At 44.1% G+C, this 20,557-nt stretch overlaps 1 protein-coding gene across 1 annotated transcript; it reads right to left on the bottom strand.

Annotated features, from left to right (window-relative positions):
- Positions 1-771: 771 nt before the first annotated feature.
- On the bottom strand, positions 772-15,412 carry RNF146 (ring finger protein 146). The gene is made up of 3 exons (XM_035108713.2): positions 15,197-15,412; positions 4,285-4,439; positions 772-2,513 (listed from the first exon to the last, which is right to left on the bottom strand). Exon 3 carries the CDS (start codon positions 2,510-2,512, stop codon positions 1,463-1,465), a length of 1,050 nt encoding a protein of 349 aa, XP_034964604.1. The 5' UTR covers position 2,513; positions 4,285-4,439; positions 15,197-15,412; the 3' UTR covers positions 772-1,462.
- Between the last annotated feature and the right edge of the window lie 5,145 nt (positions 15,413-20,557).

Here is a 20,557-nt window from a genome sequence, read left to right as displayed (position 1 = left end):
CAAAATAACTACAGCTAGGCTCTCTGAATTCACTTAATTTATAGATTTATCCCTGATGAAATATAATCTATATCCCCTTCATATATTGTTTGAGCTACAAAGCTATAGAGGGTCAAAGCCAAAGGCTACGTAAGGAGCTAGTGGAGGTACAGCTCTGTTGATGAACAAAATGGGCTATGGGCAAGACACCCATACTTCCAGTGGCCTCCCAAGACACCCACTGGAAATTCCAGAAGTGGTGTTCTTAGTAACAGTGTAGGGTAAAATGGAGGGTTCTACAATAGCTGTGAATCCACAGGACCCAATGTTCCCTTCATCTCCTGACACCATATCAGCTTTGGACTACCACTCGCCCAACTGCAGGGCTATGGATGTGATGGTTTTTCCACCAAGTAATCTACCCACACAAAATGATGTCTTTGCCCAATGTTAGCAATAGTACAGAAAGTGTGAGAGGTGTATTTTCACAGGTGGTACTTAGGCAGGAAGCCAAACCACAGCTTGTTGTTTTGGTTATCTCACTCAATTACAAATTTCTGCAGATTCCCTATCCTGGCAGATTAGGCAAGGCAGGAGAAATGAATGGGTTTTTAAAGAGCCATATATTATACAATCTTTTCTCAAGCACTGTGTAATCCTCAGCACATTGTGTTTCATGTTGATTTTCAGCACACTCAGTCCTACAATTAATCAAAAGCAATGTCCATTCTTCCTTTGATAACTAACTTCAAGATGACATGGGTGCAGACCCATGTGGAAACAGAGCTCAGGTGGTTGATAAAATGTAGTTTATTAAATTATAAATTTTGTAACAAAAACCAGACGGAACAAGAAAACAAACAAGCTACAGGGACTAGACGGAAGAGCCGATGGAGACACGAAGTGTTTACAAGTAAAACTCTGCAACAGAAGTTATTTTACATTTCATTCAGGAAGATGATTGCTCTTTGTTTAGTAAAACATCTGAACTTTAGAAGTCACACCTACTTTATGTTAAAATTAAGCATCTGGTTCATACCCCCAATTCTTGTTCATTTCCAGTTCGCTTTAGTTTTTCTTCCATACATCAATCCATGCAGATAGTAAAGATACTTAATGCAATGAAGAATGATGAAATTTCCAAGTTGTACAGTGAATATACACTGGTCAAAAAGGGAGACAGGGTTTTACTGGGGATGAGCATATACTACAAAATAAAACGTGAGACATTTACGAAACTGGGTATTGCTAAGTAGCTGTCAAACCATTAACACACCCCAAGTTTTTTTTTTCTTCAAACATTGAATCTTCTAGCCAAGACATATTAAGAGATTTTCTTACAAGTTCAAGGACCAGGCTTGGTTTTCCCTTTCCCCTCCTCCCACCCTGAAACACTTTAAATACATTGCTAGGCTGGAATGCAATGCCAATACAGACAAAATGTACATATACAAGACTGAGTTTTCAAAACATGGCTCTAGATTTAAACTTCAGTTACTGTGCACTGTCCATCAGGCCTTCTAGACCTTACACTGGTGCCTCCCACCCCACTCCCCACCACTGGTCTATCCAAGGCTGGCTGACTTGCATTCAGATGTCTCTGCTGAGCAGAGGATACAGGCAACTGAAGTTGGGCAGACACATCCTCACTATCGCTGCTAGCATCCGATTCTGTTTCCTCAATGGAGGTGTCAAGAACTGGCACCCTACCAGAAGACGATGATTCATGGTCTTCCTCTCCCTCACCCCTATGGCTCCTTTCAACCATACTGTCTCCATTTATTTGCAAGTTGGCAAAAGAGTTCTCTAGAGTGCTTGCATCAGGTGATGGCGTTGCAGGGCTTGTCGGTTGACCATCTAGTGAAGGAAGGGGTCTAACAGAAGCAGTTGCTAGAGGCTGCCCAGCAGCAGCTCCCAGAGCTGGTGTGCTGTCTGCACCATCAGCAGAGCTCTCTCTTGCTAGATTGATAGCATTAGAGTCACAGTCCAACCTAAGCCCAGCCACTCCCTTCTTTGGAATATCTATTATGTCCCGTTTTATTTTCCTGCGACGTCCATGCTCATTTCGCCTATACTGAACCATGTTCTCAAGATCTGCCACATACAAGAACCCAGCAATTAACATTTCAGTGCTCTTTTTACCTTTGGAAAAGGCATCTTCCAGCTCCCTACTGGTACGTTCATCATACTGCCACCATCCATTTCTGCCTTCATAGTACCAGGCATATTCCCCATTGCCTCTACTGGCTGCCTTCAGTTCCTCAGGTGACAGTAAGGTTGGCTTATCAAGAAAGTCCTCCGGGATCTCCTGACGACAGAGTGCACATCTCTTTCCCAGCCAGGAAGCTCCTTTCACACACAGATAACAGAAGACATGTTTACAAGGCAGACTCACAGGGTGGACACATGTTTGCAGACAGATAGCACACTCAGGGACCATGAGAGATGGGGCTGCACCGGAACATGATTCATTTGTCTTCTTGTTCGTGGGAAGCATGTTGATTGAGTGATCGATCTCACCGCAACCGGCCATCCTAGAGAACAACAAAAGTATCATAATTTGGCAGGACCTACTGTTAGCCTACTTTGCTTAATTACAGGACTTTATCCTAAACCGTTTATAACAACTGAATAGTGTAAAGTTACAAAAATGTAAATGAACAGGAAAGCATATGAAGTCCTTCATATGACAAAACAAAATATCAATCTGCAATGACAATCAGTGTGCTGCAGAAAATATGGGCTGGAAGATCTGGGTTCAAGCTGTTGCCTGCTCATGAAGCTCACTCTACAAGAATGAAGTAAATGAGCACCCTAATAAATATGAATGACAGGATGCAAATATAATAGTTTACAGTACCATACTAAAGGATGAAACGTGATTGCATATTAATGCTTCAACACCAAAATAGCTGTCCTCCAGAACTACTTTGCCTCTGATCACCACTGCTAGTGCTTAGTTAAGTAACATTGTGGAACTTCTGCAACATTGTGCTGGTGACTACTGCTAAGCCCTACCTGGTCCCTCATTATCTGCATGAAACATTCAGCTCTCTCACCTCTAATGAAGTTTAAAATAGATACTTGAGATCACCGGGGGCCACTAAGGCTGGGGGCAACCTCTTCCCAGACCCCTGTGGGGCAGTGTGAGGAGGCACCTCCCTTTAGGGAAGGGGGGCAGCTCAGAGACTAAGGGTGGTAGCAGCGGCTGCCCAGAGGACTCCCAGGGAGAGGAGGGAGGAGAGGAGGCTGAGGGAACACTCCACAAGCGAGGGTGTTTGAAAAAGGGTGAGAGGCTGGGATCCTGAGCCCCAAAGGGGTACCACAGAAAGAATGCAGTTGGTCAAGGGAGCCGTGGACTCAAAAAGGTTGAAAAATTCTGGTTTATGTAGTCTGGATTTTACAAATTTCAAGGTGAGATTTTGTGTGAAGGTTTGTGCAACACATAGACTAAGGCTGCATCTAGTCCAATCCACTTACTTGGGTGTCCCAGCAGGTTTGGAAACTAAGCATACAAAGAACTTGGTACACCTGAGTAATTCCACAATTAAAAGTGACAGCATGCATTGAGAGCCTCATAATACCCATTAACAGTACAAAAGCATTTGTTTAGACAAGTGAACAGAGTTCAACAAGTTTAGGCTGGCCCCTGTAATTAAACAAAAACATGAGATTGCCAGAAACATTTATTTATTTTAAAAGATTTATAAGATGGCTCACATTTTAAAATATTGGGAGTAGAGTATAGAAAACCAAAATAAGTAAAATAAAAAAATGCACCAGAAACACAGTTAAACATTCATCACCTACTCCCCTTTGCCACCTTCTTATGAATTTACTCATAAGTAAATCCCTGCATTCAGTAGTGCTCAGTGCCAAGTAAGAACTTTTAAGGATTGCAGCTTTAGTCCCCAACCTCACACAGCATCTTCACAGATGACCAGGGACAATCCCTTTCCCTCTCTAGCTTACAGCTGTAGTAAGGCAGAAGGGGCTTCTACAGTGCTGGCCTGCCCACTTACTCCAAATACCCCAGCTGCTCATTTTCAAAAGCCAGCTCACCCTTCCCACTTGAAGACAGAACAAAAGAATGGAGCTTGTTTTGGCGGTGGGCAGCTAAGGTTCTCAGAGTTCCTCAGCCACCTACTGACAAAACAGCTAGTTTTAACCTCTCTCTAGCTTGATGTTTGAGAGGGGATGAATTTTTACTCTGCACTTGTAGTTTACCGTATCAAGTACAAGTCACATTTGAACTGTCAACTCCACACTTGGAAACATACAAGATCTACACCACATTGACCTTACCTTCTTCTTTTTCTTCTTATCACTCTTCTTGGAACATATTGCAAAATTAAATCATCTTTAAATGTATCTAATCAGAGCTGAGTGCCTTGTTTCCCAGTTAAAAATTTATTCTTCTTGCATGCTGCTTTCTGGACATGGGCAATGCCAGCGTCCCACTGCAAGTTAAGGAGAAAATAAAGAGCTATCAGACTTAGAGTATCCAATTATTTATATTTATGAACTATAAATATAATATAAATATACTTATGAACCATAAATATTAACTGTATAAATATCAGCTTTCTGCCCAACTAGCCATGATAACACACAATAATAATAGTGGCTTACAATACAACAAGTACAAAAAGAAATGGGGATGAAAATAAGCAAGTTTAGTAATCAGCTATTTTATTGTAGAGCTGGAGGGTGCCCCGAGGGTCATCTAGTCCAACCCCTTGCAGTCCTACCCACAGCCATCTCTGAGTGGCCTGTAACTGCCAACCTTGTGTTTAGCAGCTAGCCACACTGACCCACTGTGCCACAGACAAGGATGTCAGAATCGGTGAACAGTTCTGGGAGAGAAGGAGTCAAATGGCAGCTGATCCCAGTCAGTTCAATGGATGGGGTTACGTACAACGTCTTCTTGCCTCTCCTGCTGCTTAATGAGACAGAACGGATGTGAATGGAATTGGTTCTGGGAGCAGAGGAGGCAATGGCAAAAGTTTCAGTTAAGCCAATAACCTTCCAGCAGGAGGTTCTTCCACAGTGAACTCAGTGACTCAGTTATTACATCTGAAGCATGTAATTTATTTCATGAATATGTTCTCTTAAGTCATTTTAAGATCAAAGTAGCAAACAGTTTTGAGATCAAAGAGACTATGTAGGTGAGTGGTTCTCGTGTTTGAGAACCTGATCAATTGTCAGCTCTGGACAGGTTGTACTCCCCCTAAAGGAACAGGTGGGCAGTCTGGGCCTCCAGTAACAAAGATAGATCTGGGCAGCTTCAGTGGCTAGAAGTGCCCTTTACCAACTGCAGCCTGTACAATACCTACAGCCAGGGAGAGCATTTCCATAGTAGTTCAAGCATTAAGGTAAAGGTAAAGGGGCCCCTGACCATCAGGTCCAGTCATGTCCGACTCTGGGGTTGCAGCACTCATCTCGCTCCGCAGACAGCTTCCAGGTCATGTGGCCAGCATGACAAAGCCGCTTCTGGTGAACCAGAACAGCGCACGGAAACGCCGTTTACCTTCCCGCCAGAGCGGTCCCTATTTATCTACTTGCACTTTGATGTGCTTTCGAACTGCTAGGTGGGCAGGAGCTGGGACCAAGCAACGGGAGCTCACCCCGTTTCAGGGATTTGAACCGCCGACCTTCTGATCAGCAAGCCCTAGACTCTGTGGTTTAACCCACAGCACTACCTGGGTCCCTAGTTCAAGCATTAGTAACTTCAAAACTGGATTACTGCAATGCACTCAATGTGGGGCTTCCCTTGAGCTTGAACTGGAAACAGCAGTTAGTGCTGAATGATGCAGTATAGTTGCTGGCAGAAGAGAGAAATTGTCAACATATAACATATAACACCCTGCTCAGAGATCTGCACTACTTCTCTGTTTGTTACCAGGCAAGTTTCAAGGTTTTATATTAGCATATAAAATCCTTAATAGATTGCGACTAGTTTACTTGAGCAATCAACGTTGACTACTTTGATCTGCGGGACTAGCATCACAAAACATTCATTCTACACTTGTAAGAAATCAGTCTTTAGGTAAACCTAAAGTGCAGCACCTGCACTTTGAAACTCCCTGCCTATTAACATCAGGCAGGAGGCTTCACTTTACTCTTTTCAGTACAGTGGTACCTTGGGCTGCGGACCTGATCCGTTCGCACCCCGAACGGCGCTTTCACACATGCACGAAAGTGCGATAGAGCGCTTCTGTGCATGTGTGAAGAACACTTCTGCGCATGTGCAAAGAACACTTATGTGCATGCGCAAAGCGCACAGAACGCTTCTGCACATGTGCGCGCAGTGGAACCCGGAAGTAAACACTTCTGGGTCCGCCACATTCGTATCCTGAAAGAACGCAACCAGCAGCGGATGCAAAAACGGGCTTAAAACATTTCTGTTCAGACAAACCTATCCAGATATGTAGAAGCTGACATGTGTTTTAATCTATTTCTATTGCCTAACTGCTTATTTCCATTTTGAATTTTTAAAAGTACCTGATTTAACTTCGTATTTTCTTGACAGTTTTGATGTTTGCCAGTAGAACTGCTAAGTGGTTTACAAAAACGAAACGATCAAGCAGTATACAATTAATTTTGCTAAATAAAATAAAAATCAATCAATTCATGCTGGCAATTAAAGTAAGCTGCTCTAGAATATGTTAGTCCACTGGAAGGCTGGGGAACCAGTCTGTTGAGCTGGTCAAAAGCCATCATATTATTTCTTGAATATTCTATTGGACTATTAGGGCAGGATATTCTGAGGTCTTGCAGGTTCCAGGGCAAAGGCACCCAAAATTCAAATCCTACCACTTAACCTAATACAATGCTCTCCTTTCTCCTGCATCATATTCAGACTTCTCTCATGGAAAACCTCAAACTCACCCCAAACTGAAAGGTTCTGCTTTACAGCATTTACCAGTCCTGTGCAGTTTGAGCTTTAAAACACAATGTCTAGACAGCTATCTAACCAAGATGCATTACATTTCATTTTCTGCTAGAGAGGTTACACTGAAAGGCACTTTTTATTGAACTTGAGGATGCAGAACTTGAAATTGCCTAAGCAGATCTATTTAAGTGAAATTTTACTGCATACATTAAATTCATCTCATATGAATACAGCTAAATAAAGTCAAGAAATCGACAAGTCCTGCAGAGAGGTTAACAGTAATGTACATAATTGAAAAGAGCTTTGGGAAGATTTTGGCTGAACTTCCAATTAAAACTTTTGAGTAATAACCTCTGCACTGAAGTCCCTTGTGTGCTGCATGTACTTGTTTCACAACCTTTTTCCTTTTTTAAAAAAGGCTATAACCAGGCAGACAGGTGTCATGTGATTTTTCTTTTAAAAACATTATTTAGGGCAGAGACACACAATTCACTTGGAGTGCCACTTTTAGATTCCCACTAACTCTTGAGAGCCAGTTAACTCAGAGAGCTATGTTAACTGTAAAAAAAATATTTTAAGTTAAAAATTAATCTATCATACAACTTCCCGTTTCTCTCTGCACCTCACAGTGGGCTCTCCTCTCTGCATCCACACAGCTCTGTCTGAACTCCTCATAGTGCACTCTCTCGTCCCCAGTATCCTACCCCTTTTTCTGTACCCCACAACTGTTATCTGCAACACTGCATGTTCCTGCACTTCCAGCTCTAATGTAACAGTCTTGCTGAAGGCCCTATTTTTCTCAACCAGATCTCAGTTCTGCCTTTATTCACTGACTTGTTTTGCTTGCTCCATTTCTTTCTCATCCCTGATCCCTATCCCCTTCTTCCAGTGTTCTGCTTCAGAAGCATACTAGCTTTCCATTCTCCCAGAAATCCACATGGTAAATGTGCCTCAGGTGCTCTGCAATGTAACTGGTGCCTGTATGAGGCTAGAAAAAACTGACACAAACTCTGTAACATGCCTCTAAATTCAGGAAGAAACAAGGTACATATAGTGATGTAGTCATTCTCCCATCTCGAATTTTGATACATATGTGCAGGCCTTGTTTCCCAAAAAAGCACAGGAAAAGGTTGCAAACAAAAGGTATTTGGAATTCCCCCAAGAGAGATAAAACCAGTCCACTTGGCCTTATGTTGTACATCAAGGTTAATACCATTAACCATCCACAACCTCATAAGTTGCCTATCAGACAGAACAAATTTGTTCTGAAAAATGTTACAGTGCAACAACCTTTGAATCATAAGTGCATGCTACTTGAAAGTCAAAATGTTTTCCACCTGCAAGGATAAACCAGCCTCCACTGGACAGAAGGGAAGGAAGATGGATGAATAATTAAAAGAGGAGATAAAAAATTAAAGATTTATCATAGAGTTAAGAAAGTGCGCTTTTTATTGAAATAAGCATGTAATTATCTTTAGGAAACGGATCACAGTATAATTATAAGATTGAAGTAATGATATTTTTAAAGGCTATAAATGTTTTAAAGGCAAGCTTAGAAAATGTTTTCACACAATCACTGCGTTTAACCTATGATGCACTGAAGATCCAGTACTTACAAACTCTCCTAGCAAGATTAAAATACTTCAATTACATGTTCATCTATCTTTATATAAAGGAATTGTGTGCTTTATTTTGTGGACTACTGCTTATTTACTTCCACTCACTAAACACTGGCTAAATAAGGAAAGTCTTATTGCACCTCTGAACATTCTCAGTCTTAGAGATTGTCAGGATAGAGGGGTTGACAAATAGATATTAACCACCAAGAAAGTGTAGGACACAGAGGAAGAGGTGTATTAGATACAGGTGAGACTCAACTTACGTTGGGGTTACCGTACATTCTAGGGACAGTGCGTAAAATGAAACACATTGGGTTCAATGGCGAGTGGGATTCCCAAAGTCTTCATCCCCAGATGCTTGCCCCCTTTTAATTTTTTTGCCAAGTGCGTAAAGTTGAATGTGCACAAGTTAAATGCACATAAGTTGTGAGTTACCTCTCTGCAGTTCCTAGATCATTTGGTGACACCCAGAAAAGGTAAGCTATTCATCTATTAAGGCATGAAAGGGGCACAAATGAGCAATGAAACAGGTCAGGAAGAGAGAAATAAGAAGGCTGAAAACTAGAATGGTGATGTATAAATGCAACAAAAGCATCTTGGCTAGTAACCTTGGGAATGTAATTCCTTATTGTCAAGTGACCTGCTGTACAGAACAAAAGTTCTTCCTAGAACCCAAAAGTTTCCCTTCCCCAGTTGACACAGAAAAACTAAATATGACTGTGTAGCTCATTTGAAATTTCACAGGAAAAAAAATGTGTTGGCAGATGAACTTCAACCAAAGTAATTCTCTTAGATCTAAAGTCATGGCATTACACTGGAAACAGTATGGAGGATAGAGAGTCAAGACACCATCACATCTAAGAACCATCAACATAGTTAGGTTTGGCACAATCGTATACAGTGGAACCTCTACTTACGAATTTAATCCGTTCCGAATGCACATTCGTAAGTAGAAACATTCGTAAGTTGAAACGATGTTTCTCATAGGAATGCATTGGGAATGGATTAATTCGTTTCGGGGCCTTTAAAAAAAGGCACTTTAAAGGCTGGCGGGAGGCAGCGATGGGCCCAATCCGGCCCTATGGCCGGATTGGCAGCTGGGGAGGCTGGCGGGAAGCCAGTGGTTGCGGCAGCGATGGGCCCGACAAGCCCAGCAAGCAGCGCCCGCCGATCTTCGGCTCTGTGCTGTGTGACAGGCAGGGGTGGGGGGGAAAGTGGAGGAAGGAAGGATCCTCCCCTTTCCCCACCCCACCCCCGCCTGTCACACGAAGATTGGCGGGCTTGACAAGCCCGGCAAGCAGCGCCCGCCGATTTCTGGCTCTGTGCTGTGTGACAGGCGGGGGTGGGGGGGAAGCAGAGGATCCTTCCTTCCTCCGCTTTCCCCCCACCCCCGCCTGTCAGACAAAGATCGGTAGCGGAGCCGGCGAGGGCCTGATCCCGCGCGAGGCCGGCAGGAGGCCGGCTTCGCAGCAGCGGTGGCAGCGGAGCCGGCGGGGCCCGATCCCAAGCGAGGCTGGCACACATTCGATCGTAAGTCGAATACATTCGTAAGCCCGCCCCTATTTTTTCCCTTCGTAACTCGAAAATTTTGTATGTCGAGTCATTCGTATGTCGAGGTGCCACTGTACTTCTACTATTTGGCCACAGCCATGTCGAATCACAATGTAGTAAGATGGTCCTGCCACATCTATCAAGTATAAAATACCATATCCACGAAAACACAGCCACTTTCACAATCTGGAGGAGACAAGTATGAGGAAGATGCTTGTATGTGCATAATTCAGACACATTTCAAAACACACATCTTTATGTGACTTTAATATTCCACATTAAATTGCTTTCAATGAGATGTATATTGAATATGCTTGTGGTGGAGGAGTTCTAAAATAGCCTATTATATTAAATTAAATTATAATGACATAATGGCATTAATTGCCAAAATACTGTATGTAGATGAGAACAAGAAACTGAGGGCATGCACCTCAAAATAAACTTTAGGTCACCACAAATCATATATCCACACCTCCAGGTGAGGTTACCTTAATGAGATAGCACTATATTGACTCCAGGCCAATTCTTCATTTGGACACACCCCATGCCAATAATAGCCAAAATACATAGAAAATAAGCAAGGTCTGTGGGCCACTAGAAATCAAACAGCTTGAGAACACTGACCTCTATAACATAGCAGTGAACTGTATCTGGACTAAAACTCTGGATACAAGACACATCAAAAGTCAATAATAGCCAAAATATGAAAAAAGGAGGAACGGGGGGGGGGGGGTTACCCTACAAAAAACTTTGTGCCACCTCAAATGATACACTCAAATGTCCTGGAGATTGTACCTATAAATGAGCAAGGAACAGGGGTGGGGTGGAGTAAGTACTCCCACAACAATCCTTGGACCACCCAAAAAATACACTAAAACCATCAGGAGTTAGTTCATACCCCTTTTGTAGTTATTGGTGTGAACCCATACACTAGAAAACATATTGTGCCCAATATGAAGCCTACTAGAATCTATGCCACCTCATAAAGGAAATATATATTGAGTATGTTTGTATATGATTAATGGTAGGACAAATATATTATGGGGTACACACCCAGTTCCTTGTTCTCTTCTACATATTTTGACTATATTCTATAGTCGATATATTTTGACATCTTTTCAGTCATCTTGTAAAAGACACTCTCCTGTTCCATTTGAGGTGAATCAAAGTTTTTTTAAGTTCCTTGTGCTTATTATATAATACGTAATGCCAATAATTGCTGAAATATATAGAGAGAACAAAGATCAGCTTTGGGCCACTATAACTTATATATCTACATCTCGTGGAAACAATTCTCAACGAGACTATCAAAGTTCATTTTATGTCATATTGTAGGAAACAGTCTCCTTATTGTGGGGTGCACAACTCCAGCTCCTGTTTACATATTTTGTCTGTTATATGATAGAGTGATTCCCTTGATAGTGTCTTGCACCCAAATTGTTGGAAAAGACACAATTCACTACCATGTCAAAAAGGACACTATTCTGGACATGTGTATGATTTGTGGTGTCATGAAACTTATTTTGAAGTCCATGAACTTTGGCAATAATAATAGTAATAGTAATACAGTAATATATTACATCAGCTATTCTCAAAACACCCCCAATCTTACAGCTTGACAAACTTTTTGCAAATATATGTGCCATGGTTCATAAGACGTACTGCACAATGATGGCCAGAAGCACTTCTAGAAAATAGCTTATGGCTGGACATTTTGTCTATTCATTAGTTTTCCTTCCAAACTATGTCTTCTATGTCATACAAGTGAAAACTGGCACCTGTAATTACTTTCCTACAAAAGTTTATTACAGGGAGAGGATTAACGTCCCATTGAAATCAATACAGTGCTAATAGTACCTGCACTCAGGTGCTCACTCTGATATTTGCCAAATTCTCTAGATCAGGGCACTGGCATATAGCTAGTGGACCCAGTGAAATCCATGAGATTAGAGTCTCTTTGTTTTGAAATTACTACTGTCTAATATCACTGCCATTAAGTTCCCCAATATGAGGCACTATATACTCATATAGGATGCTCTCATCTACCCTATGTTCCAGACAAAGCACTTACAGACCAATAGGCATTAATAAAAACATGCTATCACTTTTCTCAGAAAAGAATGCATAATATACCAGGAGTTGTTTGCACATCTGCATTTGATAAATGACTGTTTTCTTTGGATATGTAGCATCCTAGGGTTGTAGGTAAAATATTTTTTAAACTATCTTTCGTAAGGAAATGTGTGTGCATCTTTTTATACACAATAAATTTATTTGCTTATATTTTAAGTTGATATTCCTTGATACCAACTTGATTTTCCATATGCAGCCACAGTTCTAAAACTGAATCTCATTGGGTATCTCATCTCAAATTTCTAAAAAGCTTAAAAATAATGTGCCCTATTTTTTAAAAAAGACTAATTTGATGGAACACGTACAACTGAAAGGCCTTGAGGACCAAGAGGCATCAGGAAAAACATGCTATGGCATTTCTCTAAAACAAAAATAAATTTCAACAATCACAGTCAAATCAATTTATTACTTAGTAGGCGCAAAAGCAATTTGCCCTCTCATTTCAGCAGAAACTGATTACAGACCCAGAATGTTCAATTCTAAACTCAGATACAGTATATATCCTACTGTGATGTGTTCCAGTGGGAAAATACTGGTTCCATTTCAATTCACTTTATTCTGCTGCTTACAGAAGTTCTTAAATGATTTTTGGTTCTGATCATGTATTCTCAGTGGCCAGCAGATTTTAACCTATGTGTCTGTTGTTGTGTTGTTCTTCATTTGGACTTTGTCATCTAGATCAAATATGAACACAGCAAAAACACAGAAGCCAATCTTACTTCTGGTATAAAAAAACCACAACTATGTATAAAGCGCATTAAACCATTCTAATAGGCACACTGCATATAATTATTCTGGCCTAGATTACCCAATTTGCTGCTGTTCAAATATAAGATCTCCTTACTATCTATTCCCAATAGTATTCCAGATTCAGCACAGAAGCAATCTCCTGTGTTTGTTACAAAGTAGACCAGGAACTTATTTTCACCTCCCATTTATACACAGAGGAAACAGCAAGACTCAAACTGACTGCTATAAAGAGCAGCATTAAAAGCACTTAGTTGTCATATTTCAGAGTTGTGAACCATGGAAGTAAAGTACTTCTAGGTGCTTTCTATCCATGTTATCTCATTGCAATTTAACTTTAAGTAAAGACAAAGCACTGAAAATATTATCAGGAGTCTTGTAAAGTCATTGAAAAAGGATGAAAGAAAAAGCTAGATACCCCTAACCTGAACTTTACCCAATAAGGAAAACCCCTGAGGCCATGTTTTCATGTTAACAATATAAATTTAGGATCAGGAAATGAACTATCAAACCAATATTCTCAATCCAAAGCTAGTGTAATTAAGCTTCCACTTGCATGTCTACTGTTGTGAGGTGCAAAAGATGATGGGTGAAATGATACAAATATAGTTATGGGCCTGCACCTGTGGGCTAACATGCATTACTGTATTCAACTGAGCTGTGTTGAGTGCAGTACAAAGGGCAGCAACGGACATGAAGCAGCATGCTGTATCTACAGTTACCTGGATCAGGGCACCTCTGATGTTTTCAGCCATCTCTTATGGGCTACAATGAACCACATTCAATGGTTTCCAGGCCACGATAGTCCTCTCTTCATTTAGTGTTTAATACTTCTAGGACTTATGAAGCACCTTTACACACTCACATTGTCAATGAGTACACCTTCAATTACATCCATCAACATTAAAAAAGCTATGGCCTAAGTAATTTTCCAGCAAACTGTATCATTTTACTCTTGTTCCAAAAGCTGTGGCTATGTTACCTGAAAATTACATATTTTGAACTATTTCAAATTGAGCTAGCTTTATTTTGATCTCAAGACCAAAAAAAATGTGGTTGTGACAAAAATGTGTAAACAAGGTTAGATTTTAATACCCTGTGCAGCAGCTACTACAGTACTTAAATGTAAAGTTTTCCAATTGCTGTCCTTTCAAATTAGAAACAATTACCAATAGGCCCCATGGCCTAATACTTAAGTTTAGCCAAGCATCTCATTTTCTCTTAACTAAAAACATTTTGAAAAAAGTAAAATTAAAAGCATACAAATAACACGGTCATTTAAAAGCGTTAGTGTATTGTACTGCTTTTCAACTACAGCCGTTCTCTCAGTTTATAACAATATCATATTTATACAGCTTAGGTTACCCCTCACAATGACAGTTCCTGAATATCAGCTGCTGTCAATTGTATCAAACGATGGTATCATGTGGCTCTTTGTTCTAGTCCCCTCCCCTCAAAGGTGGCGCAGCAACGGGAGAGCCAGGGCAGCCCCCCCCCATACACCACCCACTGTTCATTTGAGAGGAAAAGCAAAAGTGGAACAGTATCTCTTTTCACCAACCAGCATTTAAAATCCTGTGAGAGAGCTTTCCGCGGTAAACAACAATCGGCCCAACAAGAAGTTGTCATCGCACATTATTATTATTATATCACGGGTATCAAGAACGACAGCCTCTTTCCCCAAATTCTGCCTGGAGGAGGGAGTCGGGTTTTGTTTTTTGTTTTACGTTTCCCCCCTCCTCCAGGAAAAGCAACAGCACAGCAGCAGCGACTGAGACTATGAGAGAGAAAGAAAAACATCTCTAGGAAATAAATGCGCACTTGACAGCAAGGATGGTCAGGCAGAGAAACACCCCTCCCCACAACACCATTAAAAGAGGAGGAGGAGGATACCCCACGCACCTCGGGGGCTGGAGGCAGGGAGCTAATGGCTCCCCAAACAAGTGACTATACGAGGGGTGAGGGAGACGCGAGGCCGGAGCCAATAGGTGACCCAGAGGGAGGGCTGGCGCGCGAACCTCCCCCCCCCAAAAGGCCAGCTCGTGCACTGAGTCGGGGCGCGCGGGCGGCGGCGACGACACGCGGCCTTTGTTCGGGTCTGCCGCTGCCCGGAAGAAGCGAAGCGGCCGCGGAGAGGCGGGCATTTGGCGCGGGGGGGGGGGGGCGAGCGAAGAAGGCCCCGGACACAATAGAGCCGCCTCCGCCAACACAGCGCCGACTCCTCCATCATCCCCCGAAGGGCAGACACAGCAGCGTTCACTCGCGAACTCACCTCCCTCACGGGAGTCGCCTCCCCGCTGTGGCTGATCCCTCCGCAGGCGGTTGAAGCCGAAGCAGCAGCGTCGTTGCCGTCGCCACTCTGCTGCCGCCTCCCCCTCCTCCTGCTGCTCCTGCCGGCCGTCGTCTGTCTTTCTCTCTCTGCCTGGCGATTAGACTGCTCTGCGCCGCCCCCCCCCTCCCTCCGCGTGAGGGGCAGCGAGCAGGCGCTCGAGCTCCGGAGACGTCAGCACGCAAGGAGGGAGGGGCGTTGAAGTGGCGCCGGAGGTGGGAGGAGCCAAGACTGAGATGCACGACCGGAACAGAAAGGGAGGGATGGGGCTCGCGGGATGGCGTGGGCGCTCTAGCGCCCCTTGCGGATGAGGAGGTCACTTTCCTCCTTTTACGAGTGAGCGAGTGAGGAAGTAGGACAGCCATATACAGCGTGTGTGGGAGTCCAAGGATGGCAGCTTTGTTGTGTGGCAGGTGAGAGAGAGTTTCACTAGAGCCTCAAGCCTGACAGGAGAAATCAGTGGCAATATAACCCTAAACCGGTCGGGGAACATTTCAGTCCGCCAGGTCACACTGTAACAACAACAACAACAACAACAGGAACAGGAACAGGAACAGGAACAAATAAAAAAAATTGTCTAGTAGCACCTTAGAGACCAACTAAGTTTGTTCTGGGCATAAGCTTTCGTGTGCATGCACACTTCTTCAGATACACTGAAAGAGAAGTCCCCAGACCCTTATATATAGTGGGAGGGTGGGGTGGGGTTTTCCTCAGCAGGGTAGTAGGAGATGGGTAATGGACTCAATGGGTATGGTAAATAGATTCAGGTAGGTTGCCATGTTGGTCTGACGCAGTCAATTGAGTCATTCACCCAGTCTGGTGACTTCTGTTTCAGTGTATCTGAAGATTTTTTTAATTTATTTCGATTGTGTCAGACCAACAGTGCTACCTACCTGAAAATAAGAACAAAGGAATGCCACTGGGAGACTCCAGCCTCAAACTGCATTTGCAATTCATCCATAAGTTAAACTCCAAGGATAAGTTAAACACCAAGGATGCAAGCGTAACTCCTGGTTAGCAGCAGTGGGGCAGAGCAGCTTGGCCCCCTCACAGCATCCATAGCCTCACCAGTCAGGGCAGAAAATATGGGAGAGGGGAGAAAGCTTTTTACTACACCTGCCCCCAGGCTGCTGGAACAAAGAGGCATCATCATCAACAACATCATTTATACCCCGCCCATCTGGATCATCAATCCTGCCACAAGATGGCATTAAGGCTAGATGAGATCCAGTAGATTCTGTGTCAGCTCAGCACTGTCTCATTTTCCAAAATGCACTGTTAAATAGCTAGTGTGCTTATTTTGCATACATTCTCTATCTAATTAAACCATCACTATCTATTCTTTTTGCATTTTAATTCCGCCTCCCAACCCCACTGCAAAGAACTCCCTGCACCCTTGCAACTATGTTACATCCCTGCAACTGAGGATAACAACTAATGCATTTGGTGAAGCAGACACTGTATTCCGTAAAAGCTTGTTCCATTGTAAAAAATGTTAGTCTGTAAAGTTCCACACAATACTTTTTTGTTGTTTTTGTTGTAAGACTAACATTTCTAACTCTGCCTAAGTCCTATTGAGTTCAGTGGGGTTTTGTTGTTGTTTAGTCGTTTAGTCGTGTCCGACTCTTCGTGACCCCATGGACCAGAGCACGCCAGGCACTCCTGCCTTCCACTGCCTCCCGCAGTTTGGTCAGACTCATGTTCGTAGCTTCGAGAACACTGTCCAACCATCTCGTCCTCTGTCGTCCCCTTCTCCTTGTGCCCTCAATCTTTCCCAACATCAGGGGCTTTTCCAGGGAGTCTTCTCTTCTCATGAGGTGGCCAAAGCATTGGAGCCTCAGCTTCAGGATCTGTCCTTCCAGTCATGGGCGTACCCAGCGCAGGACGGGGGGGGGCAGCTGCCCCCGGAAGCAAAAAATAAATAAAAAAAATCAAATGGTTATGGCAAAGCCCTCTCTGCTGCGCACGGGAGAGCCAGGTGAATGACGATGAGCGGCCGCAGCCCTCCAGCAAAGCGAGCCACGGGCTGATGCTGGGCGCTCCCCGTGCGCAGCGCCCGGCGGGGATTAGCCACTCCTCTGGCACGGCCACTTTGGAGCAGCAGCAGTAGCCCAGCTTGGCTAACAACGGGGTGGGAAATCCTGAGGCAGAGGGAGGGACCTCGCTCGGACAGAGGTGGCGGGAAGGGCGGCACGGGAAGACGGCGTCCCTTCAGGCGTCCCGCTCTGCTGGGACTTTCTCGCCCTTACCCGGCCGGCTTTTCCCTCAGGCCACCGCACTTCTTGGTGTCAAACGTTTGGCGGGCAGGTGCGGGGCGCGCGCTGTTCGCCCCCCGGGCATGGCGGCTCCAGGTAGCGCGGCTGTTCCTGTTGCGGTGGCGGCGGCAGTGGTCGTCGCTGCGGGACCCCCCCAGCTTTCATTTTATTTTCGGCCTGAAGCGAACTTTCCCATTGAAAGTAATGGAAAGTGGATTAATCCATTCCAGACAGGTCCGCGGAGTACTCAACTGAAGCGTACTTAACCCGAGGTATGAGTGTAATTGGTTCTGGAAGTCTGTACTTAACCTGAAGCGTACTTAACCTGAAGCGAACTTTCCCATTGAAAGTAATGGAAAGTGGATTAATCCGTTCCAAACAGGTCTGTGAAGTACTTAAAGTGAAAGTACTCAAACCGAGGCGTACTTAAACCGAGGTATGACTGTACTTACTGTGTGTGTGATTACCTGATGTTTTAAACACACAAAATATGACTTACTTCATCTTGCAAATGTGTCTGATTGGTCATGTTGGATGCAAGCTGTTCGGCTTGATGGATCCTTGGTGTGTTCTTGTATTCCCTTGTTAGAACATGGATGCACAAGAGACGACGCCAACCTCGAAATGCTAAATAAGCTAGCACCTGTTCTTTCAGGCCTACATGCCCATATTTCCCCTTGCGCCTCATAGTTCAGCTGCCATAGTTACATGTGTAATTGTGTTCTGCTGGAACAGCACAGCTTTTGACTCAGTGCACAAGCTGGCAAGTACCCGTGTTGTGCCAAGACAAGGGGACTTGAATATAATCATCTCCCAGTCATTCAACTCTCAGTAGAAGATAGGGTTGTGCTGTTATTTAAAAGCTAACGTAAGGATAACAAACACAAACCCTATACCAACCTTACTTCCACTCTTTAGTCTAAAGACAAAAAATTGTGTCATCCCTCAAGGAAGGCATGTGTTGCGGTGAGACCTGGAGACCGACCTCCTGTGTTGAGGGTGGGTAAGATTGGTCAGCCACAACGCCTGATTGGTAGGTCCGTCGATGTTGGGTTCAATCTGGCCAATGGGGCGCAGTCCAAACCAATCGAGGGACCTATATATACCCATGCACGTGACTCAGAGCTTCCTCTTTCGGTGCGTGGATTCGGAACAACAACAGCGTGTCTGTGCAACCAAGAAAGAAAGTGATTTACCTTCAACGGATCGTCTTGGTGATCTTTTTCCTTTATTCGCCCCCTTTCCCCTTGAGTCTCCTAGTAGTTACTTCCCTCCTTGTGTTATTTGCCTTGCCTTGCCTTTCCCTTTTCCCCAAAGGGGCTTTCACCCCACGGGGCTTTGGCCCCTTGAGCACTCCCGGTCTGTGGAGCTTGCCGCTGCCTTAATTGCCGGCTGGCTCTTGTGCAGTGACTTTTCCACTCAGTCCTGGCTGCGGCTGCAGCTTTGGGGCTTGGAAAATTTTATTGGGCAGCCTATCACTTTTGGGCATCGCAGAGAGTCCTATCTCTGAGCGAATTACTTTTGCTACTGTGCAGCTTAGGGGGCTGGTGGGGAATTTCCTTGGGCCGGGAAACCCCCCCCATTTTAACGTGATCACCATTTTATACCTTCTTTGGGTAGGGGAGGTCTTCACCCAGCTAATTTTGGCAGGAGCACCATCTTGTTTTGGTGGGAGCGCCGTTTTGATTGCGGGGTGCCTTTCTGATGCCACTTGCCTACCGCTGAACATGCCTCATTCCTTCCAAATAGATGCTGCTACAAAGGCAGCGCACTGGAGCCTGTCAGTGGACAGCATTATGAATATGGGTCATTGGAAGTCTGACGCTGACACGGGTTACATCAGGAAGCATCGCCAGTGATGCCTGTGCTGCTCCCTGCCTATTTCCTTTTTCATAGGAGCAGCTGTGCGCATTTGGATTATCGGCCACAGCATCGTGCACTGGGCTGGCAAGCGCATTGACGAGTCTGGATTGGGGCGCCATCTCGGCCTTCCTGCCCATGTGAGCGTATCCTGGATGTTCAGACAGAGAATGCTTTGGGAGGAGTTCCTTCCTTTGGTGCAGTCGAATGTGACCTGTGAAGGTCCTCCCGCAGCGCTGGTGGTGCAGCTGGGTGAAAATGATTTGCTGTCTTCCCCCGGCATACGTTTGCATCCTGAATGCAAGAGGACTTAGATGAGTTGATGGCAGCTCTCCCTGGACTCAATATATTTTGGTCGCAATTGCTTCAGCGACATGCTGCGTGGCGCAGTAGCCACTGCCCAGCTGCCACCGAGAAGGCCAGAAAGCGCGTGGATAGCGCAGTGGCCAAGAAGGTCCTTGCCTTGGGAGGTGTGGTTATACACCATGCAGGCCAGGAAGCGCACTAATAGTGCAGTGGTTAAAAAGATGGTTGTATTGGGTGGGTCCGTGATTTCGCACCCAGATATTACCTTCAGAGTTGCTGTCCTTTATCAGGATGATGGGGTACATCTTTCTCCATTCGGGAATGACACCTGGTTTAATGCTGTTGCATTGGAGTTGAAGGTATGGTTGCATACGTGAGTGGTTTGGCGGCGAGCTTCAAAGAAATCCGTGTGTTTCTAAAAGGAGCTGGCAGGAATCTTTCATTTACCAATATTAATACTGAAGTTCTGTCTGGAAATATCAGAGTTTCAGTCTCTGGAGAACTAGTTAACACTTTGCATCTCTCTGGTGACATGAGAGCCATGGTAGGTTGGGCGGGGGTGGGTGGGGGATCAAAGCATGTTAGCAAGGAGCAACACCACAAAGCACCTGAGCTTTTCTTTTAATGAATCACTATTATATTATACAGTAAGAATCCCAAGCTGTTTTGGCTGCTCCACTTGCTGAACATTCCAGTGGCTCTTGTTTTTAAAATAATAGTGTGGCATGTAACCATGACGATGATGTTTTGCCAGTTATAAGGGTTATAATTAAAAATGAAAAACATCTGTGGCTGCTCCTGAGAGTGTTTTTCCAGGGAGAACTCAAGCCCTCTATATCTTTGCTGTGCTGACATCAGTGGGACTAATTAGGGTGCATCCATG

This window comes from Zootoca vivipara, chromosome 3 (assembly GCF_963506605.1).
Source record: "Zootoca vivipara chromosome 3, rZooViv1.1, whole genome shotgun sequence".
NCBI classification, from domain to species: domain Eukaryota; kingdom Metazoa; phylum Chordata; class Lepidosauria; order Squamata; family Lacertidae; genus Zootoca; species Zootoca vivipara.
Note: the sequence above shows the minus strand (reverse complement) of the source record. Positions and strands in the feature narration are given on the sequence as shown.